The sequence below is a fragment of the Macrobrachium rosenbergii genome, chromosome 50 (assembly GCF_040412425.1).
Source record: "Macrobrachium rosenbergii isolate ZJJX-2024 chromosome 50, ASM4041242v1, whole genome shotgun sequence".
Classification (NCBI taxonomy): Eukaryota; Metazoa; Arthropoda; class Malacostraca; order Decapoda; family Palaemonidae; genus Macrobrachium; species Macrobrachium rosenbergii.
Genome location: NC_089790.1, coordinates 17,652,976 through 17,665,467, shown reverse-complemented (window position 1 = coordinate 17,665,467; position 12,492 = coordinate 17,652,976). Strand labels below are relative to the sequence as shown.

Genomic DNA, 12,492 nt, shown 5'->3' with positions numbered 1-12,492 from the left:
TATATTCAGAGATACAAACAAACAGGATAAAAAATTAAAATTGTGTTGATTGCACTCCCCTTTGCCACCCATAAGTTCAAAATTTTGATTTGCACACCTATAATGTATGTATATACAGTGTATTGTGTTTTAGGATGAAAAGGCCTACAGTACCCATATTAACTTTATATTCTGTACTTAATTAGGCATGAAGAGGACAGTAACCAACATACAAACAATTCAAAATACAAATGTCCATCCGGAATTTAACTCGTTTGTAAGTAGGGTGGTGTCTGTATATAGTATCTTATTAAAGGTAGTACAGTTTATAGATACCATATAAGTTTATTCTTCTCTTATCAGCAGGTACGTTAGAAGTCGAATATGGCAGGATGACAGGTACATGGAAGTCCTTTCAACGGGAGGAGGCACCCGTGGTGAGGCAGAAGCCTGGGCTGATCCCTGGGCAAGAAGAAAGACCCCACCTCGTTCGAGTCGGAAAAAGAAAACGTCTAGAACAAGGAGTTACTCCACTGGTTCATCCTCTCATTCATCCTCCAGGTATTGTCTCCAAGCAAATTTGTGTTTTGTCCTGCACAAGATTTATTGAATGTAAATAAGTACAGAACCATCAACATTGTTTCTTCTTGTGATATTTGTTTGTCCTAGTGTGTTGATTGAAAGGTGTAGCTCTTTGACATGGAAACTTGTTTGAAAGTGATTGATGTGATAATCCTGTTGCACAACAAATTATTTTTTACTTATTACCATTAGTTACTATTTTATTGAAATGTGTTCTTTGTTCTATATGCATTTCTTTCATTTTTTTTACCTTGTCTGTAAACTTCGGTTAAGGTTGTTTAACCCGTCTTGTTTGATTGTTGTTCTCTGTCTTGGTTTCTTTGTTTCATCATTGTCAGCTTATAAAAGTGCTAAGAGAGTGTGGCTGATTAAGGGTTCGGATAGCCCATTTTATTGTTTTAAGACTGATATGATATTTTTCCTTGTTTCTTACAATATTAACATTTCCTTTTTTCTCTCTCTCTTTGCTCTTCTTCTATGTATTGTACAGGAATTCTGTTTTGTAAATTTGCAATATTTCTTAGATTATACCTAGTTGCATCGTAATGCATATGAACTTGACAAATTATTTGTGCAAACTTCTGAAAAAGACCTTGCAAAGAGTGCTAGATATACTGTTTTTGTATGTAGCTATGTCCTCATATAGTTTTTTATTTGGTCAACAGAACATCCCGCTCCTCATCCTACTCGAGCAGAAGTAGAAGCAGAAGTGAAAGTAGAACCTCCAGAAGCAGCATGGGGAGCCGTAGCAGTAGGTCACGTTCATCTACACATTCACCCTCCCCAGGGCGACGACGAGGCAATCATCGTGAGAACTTTTTTATTAGTTTTTTCTGTTTAGAGTTTGATCCTAGATAGAAAATGATTAAATAGGTACATGAAAACACTCACAGCTCATTGTATTGCACTTTTTTCAAGTTGAAGGGAGCATCATTATGGATGTATACTCAAAGGCATTTTTACTTTTGCTTGTCACTTTGTGGAAATCTTACAAAACATTTGAGGTCCTGCAAACTCACTTATTGCAGTGCTGTCATTGTACAGCCATTACAGTTTATCATGATGCGTTTGCTTATGTTTATTTAGAACAGTTCCACATGTTTAGGATTTATATTTTTGCTAGGTAAATATGATTGTTTATGAGTGACGTATGTATTTTTGGGGGGATTTTTATTTTTGCCTGCTAGACTTGGATGTTTATCAGTGACATATCTATTTTTTTGCAGATAAATCTGGCATACGTTCTTTGTCTATGAAAGGAAGACCTCCTCCACCTACTGGATCTCATACCCGACCTCCGATACCCCGCAGACCAGTTGAACCCAGAGACCCAAGGTATGTTGAGTAATTTGCTATGACAGTGCAGTATCATATTTATTAAACATTTTATTTCCCTGATATCTAACATGTATGTCAGTTATATTTTATTGTCATGAAACATCCCACGGATTAGCTACCTTGGATGTAAAAGGGCTTGGATGTAGTATTCCCTTCACTGGAAAACTATGTAGTAGTTTCTTGTTTTTGTCATTGTTTTCTTGTTAGTGGTATCAAATTAATGAGGTTGCTCTAGTACATGTATCGGCCCATGTTTCTTCGTTTTTCTGATAAGGTTGTTCATTTGTTCTTATTTGTATTACTGTCTTTATTTCTTGTGGTTATACTTCTCTTTCTCTGTATGGATCGCATTCTGTTGATCGGAGTTTTTTTGTAAGTTAATGTCCATTATGGACTCTTGCTTATGAGTATGTGCGCAATGAGAGAAATAACAACGAAAATTTGATCTTTAATGTTCAGTTGAAGCCATTAGTTTGTGGCCTTTGAACTTTGCTGTGTGGAATATGTGAAAAAAAATTTCAGGCATTTGTAAGTTATTTGTATTAATGGCATTCATGTTTTATTCGCACAAGTTGATAAGGATGAATTAGTTGGTTGCTATAGTTTGAGGTCTTGCATAGCAGTGTGTTATATATTAAAGTGTCTCCATAGGAGGGTACCACTTACTTTGACTAACACAGCCTTCTGTAAACAGTAATTACTACAGGTTCTTTGCAGCAGACTTCCTGCCCCAGCTATATTGCTTTTTGTCCAGTTACTTCAACTTAACCATATTCCAATTTTCAATTCTTATCGAAGAACAAATCCTTAAGCCAAGCCCTAGGACTGTGAGAGAATATGACTCACTGGTCTCCTTAAACTACTATTTGAAAAACAGAGTACTACTTGTGTACGAGTGTCTGGTATTATATTGGGACAATAGTAGTGGATTCTGCCTTTATTCTGTTTTTGGCCTCTGTTTTCTGAGACACTTCCCAAAATCTTACTATCTGTGTACCTTTATTACTGTATACAGTACACTACTTTCTCCTACATAGGGAATTTTTTCAGATAAATATTGATGTTTATTGATTTTACTTGGTTTAGTTTTTACTCAGATTTTCTAATTCGATGTTTGGAATGTTTTTATGGGTATGCCATTGCAATTCTGGTATGGAAGCAGTATTTGGCTGTGACAAAATGATTTATGCTTGTCAGACTTCGTTAATGTGTTTGTGCAAAGTTGGGTAATATTCATCTTTAGAAAATATCTGTGATACTTCACTCCTGTCATGTTATTGAAGATTTTTAAAAATCAAGTGGAGTTATTGCACCTTGTAATTAACCCTTTATACCTGAAAAATCAAGAAGTGTACAGTACAGTGAACCTCAATGGCACTGAAGTGTGTCTTTAAACATAAAAAGAAGTTGATGAAGAAATTGTACTGCACATGCATACATATACTCATACAAGCCTACATACGTCAACATAAAGGTTTCACTCTCCATTTGTATTCAGGCACTGCAAGTCTGCTCCCGTTCATACCTCCCCATAGGAGGGTAGTGCCATCAGTACGCCTCATGCTGTGCACTGTAGGCATTACTTCCAGTCAGCCCCTAGCTGAAAACCTTTTCATTCCTTTTACCATATATCCATTCATATTCTCTTTCTTCCATCTTGCTATCCACCTTCTAAAGATTGTTTCATAGTGCAACTGCAAGGTTTTCCTCCTGTTACATCTTTCAAACCTCTCTACTCTCAGTGTCCCTTGCAGCACTGAATGACCTCATAGGTCCCAGCATTAGGCCTTTGGCCTAAATTTCTGTATTCCATTACCATTGGTGCCTGTCAGCCAGACTAAGATATGATATTTGCCAGACTAAGATATGATATTTGTTATCCAAACTATATTCTACAAGTTATGGACGCCATTCATTATCTATGAAAACTCCATAACTTATGTTCTTGTGAGTGTGATATTTTACTTCGTAGAGTATTGAGTTTTATATATTTTTAGTGAACCATCTCGGAAAAGGAAAAGGAACATAATAAGATATGTAGACAGCTATGTTCATTTTAGTGTAGCAGCCAGGAGATCTTGGTACTGCTGAATTACTTGGCTTTGGGCAGGTTGCTGAGGTTTTGCTTGTTTTTGTCATTGACAAGCTTTACCTTACTCTTTGGTGATTAGAATTATTTAATGCAGTCTTATCATGAATGAGGTGGCATTTCTTTTTTCTTGCTTTAAACAGACCTGGCAGTGTTATTCTTTCTTCAGGATCTGGTACATCTTTTGTTATGATAAGTGTAGGGAATGGGGTGTAGCCTTAAATTTATATGCTTGGTGTTTGGCATTGGTTTTTTTGGTCTGCGTTTGGGTATTATGGGTATTTACTATCTTATGCATGCATGGGAAAACCAGGGTTCTTTGTTGCACAAGGCAACCTCATCATGTTCTTGTCCCATTGAGTCCCATCACGACAAAATGCATCATATATCTGCAAACAAACGAGACATTTAAGTGATAAATTCAATATAGATTTTGAAACTGATTTCCTTTGCTTTCCACTTGTCAGAGAAATTCTGTATCATATTTATCATTTTATTTATAAAAGTGGTATTATTTTGTCATTACAACTGACCTATCAATCACAGTATACTGTAGTAAATCTATGCACAAGATTAATTAAATTGTTGTCATCTGTTTCAGAATTTTATTATATGGAAAGAAGTTTTTCATGTACTGGTTTTACTAATTCTTTGTATATTATTTTGTTAATATTAAAAAGGATATCCCTGAAAAAAAGTTTAGCAACATATTTTATTACACTTGATATATTGCCCATTTCTTCATGTAAACTTTAATAATAGCAATGTTTTGCGGTCAGCTACTGAGAGTAAGAAGTGACACTGGATTCATTGTCTTGTCTAAATTTGTTATCAATGGCTATATTCTGCATTCAATTTCTGTGCTCTGCTTGGTGCTCAAGAGGTGTCACTCCAATCACCAATGCGCTTGGTAACTGTATCCCTGCCAGGTTTAACAGCATCAATTCTCTTCCTCTTCAGGATGCTTAACATTCCTCGTCGCCCAGAGTCCAAGTCAAGCAAGATGGATTCCAAAGACAGGTGTGTGTGTGCTTTTGGGCTTATGTTGGTCAGATTTCAGTAGATTTCAGTATAGGCAGTCCCCAGTTAACAGCAGGGGTTCCATTCCCGGCTGAGTGCTGATAACCAAAAATCGTCATTAACTGGAACATCACAATAATTATGGTAATAAATGGCATTTACAACGCTTAAACGCCAATAAATCACTTACCGATGCCGATACCGGCGCTGAAAATTGCTTACCAGTGCCGAAAATCTGGTTAACAACATCCTTAGCCAAGTGCCGTAAAACCGGAACGCCGTTAACCAATGCCACCAGTGAGCAGGGACTGCCTGTAATATGTTCTGGGAGTGCTTGCGACAACTGTATCATTTTTTAATATGTATTAAGTCAGCTACTGTACAGTTGTCCATTGTTGCATGTGCTGTACCATATTTATATGCAGTGTATTGAAGGCTTCACTGAAGTTTTTGCTGACTAATGGTCTTCATAGAGTAATACATTACATCATATATGGATCCAATTTCATTATCATCTAAGAAATGCTATAACACTGGTTTGACAGCTTGGAAGTAAAATTCAAAGGAGTGTCACAATAACATTATTTTTTCCTCCCTCTCTTCATCATTAGTTTACCTTAAATACATATATATAGCTTTTAAACTTCATGTTCCAATCATGTTCTTGTGCTCTTGTGTTTTTAAAAGCAAAAATTAAATTCATAAAAACTCATTAATCATATACTGCTTCATCATATACTACTTCATTTTCCTGGACATTTGAAATCCCAACCCTCCAGACTCATTTTATTCAAGATCCAGAAAAGTTTCCATCCCATGAATGCTGCCCTTTTTACTGGCACCATTTCTGCTTTGACCTCCCTTTTTTTTTGTGGGTCATTCAGTTAGCAGGATTGCCACTAGCTATCATTGCTTTTATTAACTGATTTCCATTTCTTAATCATCCTATTATTTTGTTTTAGTAAGTTTAAGTGGTAACTTTAACTTTTTGACCATAATATAAGGGTCCTGTGGTCAGCTTGTGACATCAAACTGACCAGGGTATGCCAAGTACTTTTAGTCAGTTTTCTTTACCATATAACCAGTTACCTTTCAGGGTATTTGTTTTTGGCATCAACCGCTCAACATTACATTTTCTTGTATATTTGATGATCTTGTTCATTGGTAAACACCCGTTTTCTGTATCCTCATCTCTTGAAGTGCTTAGTGTACAGTATCCCAAAAAGATGTTAGTTGTTTACATTCTGAAAGCATCCTCATGTGTCAACCGAGTTTATGAATATAAAGACATTAGTTGGTACTTGTTACTAATCGCTAAAACAAAAGCCCCCATAGGGGGTAGCACTGTCAGTGCACCTCAGTGGTGCTCTGTAGGCATTAGGGTTCTTTGCAGCATCCCCTTGACCCCTAGCTGCAACCCCTTTCATTCCTTTTACTGCACCTCTGTTCGTATTCTCTTTCTTCTGCCTTACTCCACCTCCTCCTAACAATTGTTTCAACATTATTTTCAGCACTGAATGACCTTATAGGTCCCAGTGCTTGGCCTTTGGACCTTATTTTATATTCCAGTTCCAAAAGGAAATGGAGAAAGGAAGTCTTAAAGATTCTTAAAGATTCTTTTGGTAGCAACAACTAATGCCAGTTGCTAGTTAGAAATTTATTTTGGTCATGTGATGCATGGGAGGATAGATGTAAAGTGGAGGATATAACCTTTTATTGATACCGTTACTGTTGTCATTGTTTTGTCGATTACTATTGTTTTGCAAATCTTCTGTTTCCCAACTGACATTTTTGTTTTCATAGTTTGTACATTGTGTGTCGTCATTATTGTATGCTGCCATCATGTTGGCAAAACTGAACTTACTTTCTTACCTGTAGGATGCTCAATATACCAAGAAGACCAGAATCAAAGGCAAACAAGTTGGAGGACAAAGAAAGGTGTGTTTTTAATATTATTCATGACTTGTAGAATTGTGAAAAAAATGTTGCTTGTTCAGTAATTATTTCTGGAGGTTAAATTATGCATGGGTTTACTGTTGGTAGTTGTTAAACCAGAAATCCATATTTTAATGGAAAAACTGTTAGCTGTATGTGACCTTTTGTATTCTGCCATGTGACTGTTGTCATTATTTCATTTAAGGCAGTTAAATCTTTGTAATCTCTCCTATTTATGTGAAATAATGGTCAACATGAACATTTTTGCTTGAAACAAGAGGTCTGGTAAGTCTGTTTTATCATCCTTATATGTAAAATTAATTTAATACTTTTCATATACTGTTTGCTGGCTAGAATTTATTTATGCAAAAATGTTTTAGCATTCTTTAAAGCAGTTGATTTTCATGTATGAGATTGGAGATGTTGAATTTGTATTGCTTGTTGCTTGATTTTTATATGTAGTTCTTGAGTTGTTTTACCTATTTACCTAAATTTTGCCCCCAAATATTGCAGTTGTCATTCAGAGCAAAAGAAAAAAAAAATGATGCTGATATTTTCCAGGCAGTGTGTTGAAGTTATTGCTTTGTCACTCAGATGCAGGTGCATATGGTAATCTCTTGATCATTTTCATTAACATACCCAAGGGGGTTGCAGATTCCTCGGAAGTGTCAGTGTTACGGTGCGAAAGTTCTTGTATATATGCTAGGCTACCACTAAACCCTTCCCCAAATGTACTCAGCCGAATTCACAGATGCAAGAACAGTAAATGCTAAAGTATAACATGAATCCAGTAAGAGCATATTTTCGTTGAATTTCAGTCATAAATAACTTAACATGTGACTGTGTGTGTGTGTGTGTGTGTGTGTTTTTAAGGTTTCTGAACTTCATCTTAGGCAGATGCATTGCCATGGATGAAGGCAGATGCATTGCCATGGATGAACACCACTCCTTGTTTAAGGTAAAAAAGATTTGGGGGAATACTTGGCAGAATTGGGTATCTTAGCTTTTATGAGTTCATTTTGTGAGTGCAACATTGGCAAATAAGGAAACTGGTTTGTAGAATTTGAAGTAATTTCTTAGACACGTCTTGACCTAAAATGGCACATTTCTTAAGAGAAAGTTCTTAAAGAAAATGAGAAGCTTAAGAAAATTCAGTTGTAACAGCTCTGCCCTCTATTATTATAGCATTTAGATCGCACATTACAAGATGTGAAATACCCATTCTTGTAAAATACTCAGTTTTGTTCTTTGCCATTAAAGTATGCCTTTGAGGAATGATTGGGCAGCTGGTCTCTCTCTTTTGGATATACGTATAAAACCAAGGGGATTTCTCACCTAAAATAGTGATTTAAAAACCCAGTGCGGTAACTGGAGTATTGCTAATTATCAAGGATTTCTGTATTGTGACATAAAGCCAGTTTTATATAATAAATGCCTTCTGCATGAGCTGAATTTTAACTTTTGAAGGAAAAAAGAAGGCTGACTCTTGTTTATCAAGTTGAGCCCTGATTTTGAGATGCATTTTAGTATTTTATGTATCCGTATTTTAAATAATGCTTTGCATTTTTTTAAGGGGAATTTTGTTTCTTATGTTCATACAAGTTAAAACCACCATAGTTGTACCTAGATTAAGAGAAAGTAAAGATAGTTAAAGGAAGTCTTTAATAGATTCTAAAACAAGCATACCAGCAGTAAGTTGACTAATTTTGATCTGAACCTTTTAATTTGTCAAACATTCTTTTATCAGTTTTTTCAATGTGAGCAAATGTATTCTATTTGCAGTATTTTTTTGGTGAGCTATTTATTTTTTCATTGTCACTGACTGAGTTTGGTGTATGGCTTTTATTTCTTTTTATTGTTACGATTGTCCTCATAATGTGTGCATGGAATGTTGTGTTCTATTAGTGGTGCTGTTGCATTTGTGGTAGTGTTGGTATGCAAAGCTGCACTCAGCTTTCTTGTTTTGCTAGGATAAATAACCTCATAAAATATATATCCCCTTAGGGGGCTAGTGCCATCAGTGCACCTCATGTGATGCACTGTAGGCATTACTTCAGGTTCTTTGCAGTGTGCCTTCGTCCCCTAGCTGCAACCTCTTTCATTCCTTTTACTGTACCTCCTTTCATATTCTCTTCCATCTTACTTTTTACCTTCTCCTAACAATTAATTCACAGTGCAACTGCGTGGTTTTCCTCCAGTTACACCTTTCAAACCTTTTACTGTCAATTTCCGTTTCAGCGCTGAATGACCTCATAGGTCCCAGAGCTTGAACTTTGGCCTAAATTCTATATTCAATTCAATTCAATTCATAAAATATATAAATGGTTGGTGTATACTATTCCCATAACTCTGTTTTCCTTCTTTACAAACCCATGATTCATATTGGCTCTCATTTGTTGTCTTCAGATGTCCCAGACACTGCTACACTTTTGTCTTACAGAAAAAGACCATTAGTAGCTTAGTTTGTGTGCCACCAAGGGCTTCAGATACCCAGCAGTTGCCTCATTTTTCATGTGTGTAGAGCGGTTAATAGCAGAGCAGAATTCCTAGATTGCCAAAAACTGTGTATTCCAATTGTTTCTTTCACTGTTTCATCTTTGTCATCTGTATTCCCCCCTTTAATTTTACTGGGCCAGTTTTTGGATGTCTGTACTGTAAAAAGTAGTATTCTTTCACTGGTATCATTCTTTGGAGTGGTCACCTTCTGATATTCAATGCCTTTTTGAGTGATTTTTCTAGTATTTTCGGGGAACAGCACCTTTTGCAGTGTTGGTGATAGTTCCTGTTATTCCTGAAAAATCCTTCTTGGTTTTTTGATATATACATTTTTTGGTGTCAGTAAATTAGGGTTGGTTAACAATCGGTCTGTTTTTGGTTTTAAAGTAAGTCCCCATTTGCATTAGCAAACCTAAGGATTTCTTTATGTATTCTTTTAGGTTTGATTTCTTCTGTGTTGTGTGTGAATGGTAGAATAAGCCTTCTTACCTTTTCATATTTTTTGTATTCCATATTTTTCTTATCTAAGTGTTAACTAACAGGTGTCATTAACCTTTGTTAGGGTGTTTCTGGCATATGTTGATTGTATTGTCAAGTTATTTGTATCACTCTTCTTTAGTCAGTTTGTTTGAGGTACAAGTTATGGTTTTTTCATAACTGTGCCCTATACATGATATTTTATTTATTTGGAGTTGTAATTCTTTTTGCTTGCACTACAATACCCTTGTGTTTTTTATACCTGTTGTGTTCTGCTTGCAAATTTTGTATATATGTGGTGTTCTGCTTGTGATTTTCTTTATTTATCATCTTGAGTAACTGGAGAGTAAAATGTAGAAATACAAACAAAGATTATTTGGATAAAATTCCTCTGCAAATTTTATCTAAATTAGGACCTTGAAAGAGGACATGGGGGAAGATTTTCATCTTGTAGATAATTCTCTTCTCTTATTTGTATATAGCCTCCTAGGGACGTAAATCATCTTTTCTTGTTCAGCTTACACATGTACATAATCAAGTGACTTAATTTTACTCCATGAAAATCTTGGTCTATCTCATATTGAGCCTTGGGTACCTTCCTAAGTAAATTCCCATAAAAAATGATTGCATTAGAGTACTGAGTTTGTGTTGACAAATGCCACAAAGAAAAGGGTGTTGGACAAATTCCACAAAGAAAATGGTGTTGTAAGATTATGTAAATGAGAAAGTAGAACAAAAGAAAGTAACAGAAATGATAACCTGCTGTGTTCGTAAATGGTCAGATAATTTAATGGAAGGACGTAGCATGATATAAACATTGAAATTCTATCTTGTGTTTTACTACATTGAAACTATGACCATACTTGCAATTAGGCCAGTTTAAAAATAACAGCACAAGTTCAAATTTTGGTAGAAGTCTGGTACTAACATTTCATGTTGGAAGAGTGGGCCATTAACTGCCATATATTAAAAACCCTGATGGGTTGGGAGTGAACCACTCACCATATGCTTTATTAAGAGATCTGTGTTATAAACGTTGTTCTTTCCTATCAAGTTGTTACTGAAGAGCTTACTCTCTCCGCTTTCTTAGGATGCTTAATATTCCACGGAGACCTGAGCCAAAATCTAGCAAGATGGATGCTGTTGAGAGGTTTGTGATTTTCTTACTATATTGAAATTACTTTTGCTTTTACTTTAGAATATTCAGGTATATGTATAGTTGTCAGCAGTAAATCGAAAGATGTGATTCCTGTGGGATGCTATTTTAAAAGAGGTGATGCTTTTTGGATGGGTATTATTACATATAAGGTTTGCTTGTTTAGTATTTGATTTTATTGTTACCCTTGCATTTGTAGAACCCACTAATCACAGGAAAGTGTTTATTTATTTGCAACGGAATCCTGAAGTTCAGATGCAAACCAAGTGGCTCAGGAAAAGAAAAATGTATTTAGTCAGATTCTCTGTTTCTGCTGTACTAAGTCATAGGTTCCCTTATATTATTGTACAGTTTAGTACTTTGTTTATTGATTGTTCTGTACTTCTTTATATACTTGCTAAGGAGCTATTGCTGTTTTACCATGTGTGGGAATACCCTGGTAAATATAGGAAAGTCATTTTCACCTTCTGTATGTGTGCATGTTCATTTTGAAATTGCCTCTCTGGGGAAAAAATAAGTTCGTAAGAATTACAAACGTATTACTTTCTAAAAGTCCTAGTCGCAGGTTGTGACGACAAGATCTTTGCCAGAATCCAGATTAAAATGAAGCAGAGCTGTAGTGGGGATGGATGAACTTTCCCCTGCCAGGGTAGCTTGTTTCATTGGCCAAAAGTATTAATGGTATTTATTACAGCCAGAGGAATATGTATCAAATGTTATTCCCTTACTACTTGATTATTCATTTTCATAATTAATTATTTTTTATTTGATAGTAGATTTAATCATTTGTATGTTTATCTTTTCATTGATATTTGGTTTTTTCTATAATGTCATATTTATGTTTTAAGTAATAAAGGCCCAGTACATGATATTTTTCTCTGATGACTGCCACCCACAAGAGGCTGCACATCTGGGAGGTTGTCCATCAGTGAAGTGTAACCCAAACCCCAAGAATCAGGGACTTAATGTAACCCTGAGTTTGTGACATTTGAAACAAGACAGTTGGTCTTTTGTGGTAGCTGTGTCATCTCAAGTGCCTCCTTTCTCTTACACTCTGTAGGAGGTTAGTGCCATCAGTGCACCTTATGCAGTTCACTGTAGGCACTACTTAAGGTCTTTTGCAGCATCCCTTTGTCCTCTAGCTGCAACCCCTTTCATTGCTTTTACTATACCTCCTTTCATATTTTCTTACTTCCATTTTACTTTTCACTGTATCCGAACAAAATTTCCACCGTATCCTAACAGTTTTGCTTCAAGGTGAACTGTAAGATTTTCATCCTGTTATACCTTTTAAACCTTTTTACTTTCAATTTTCCTTTTGTTGCTGATTGACCTCATAGGTCCCAGCACTTGGCCTTTAGCGTAAATTTTATATTCATTCCATTGCATTTCTTCTGCTGATTTGACCTCTGTCATTCGA

The 12,492-nt window shown here is 35.7% G+C and overlaps 1 protein-coding gene across 24 annotated transcripts in view; it reads left to right on the top strand.

Moving 5' to 3' along the window:
- Positions 1 to 12,492, top strand: part of LOC136832677 (zinc finger CCCH domain-containing protein 18-like) — a 30,201-nt gene that overhangs the window by 6,364 nt on the left and 11,345 nt on the right. For 4 of the 24 annotated variants that reach the window (XM_067094038.1, XM_067094047.1, XM_067094042.1 and 1 more), the window contains exons 9-14: positions 343 to 540; positions 1,227 to 1,369; positions 1,788 to 1,896; positions 4,949 to 5,008; positions 6,887 to 6,946; positions 11,007 to 11,066. In XM_067094038.1, coding sequence (XP_066950139.1) covers positions 343 to 540; positions 1,227 to 1,369; positions 1,788 to 1,896; positions 4,949 to 5,008; positions 6,887 to 6,946; positions 11,007 to 11,066 — 630 coding nt within the window. The remainder of the gene's footprint in view (positions 1 to 342; positions 541 to 1,226; positions 1,370 to 1,787; positions 1,897 to 4,948; positions 5,009 to 6,886; positions 6,947 to 11,006; positions 11,067 to 12,492) is intronic. The other 20 variants (XM_067094045.1, XM_067094053.1, XM_067094040.1 and 17 more) reach the window with 7 other exon arrangements.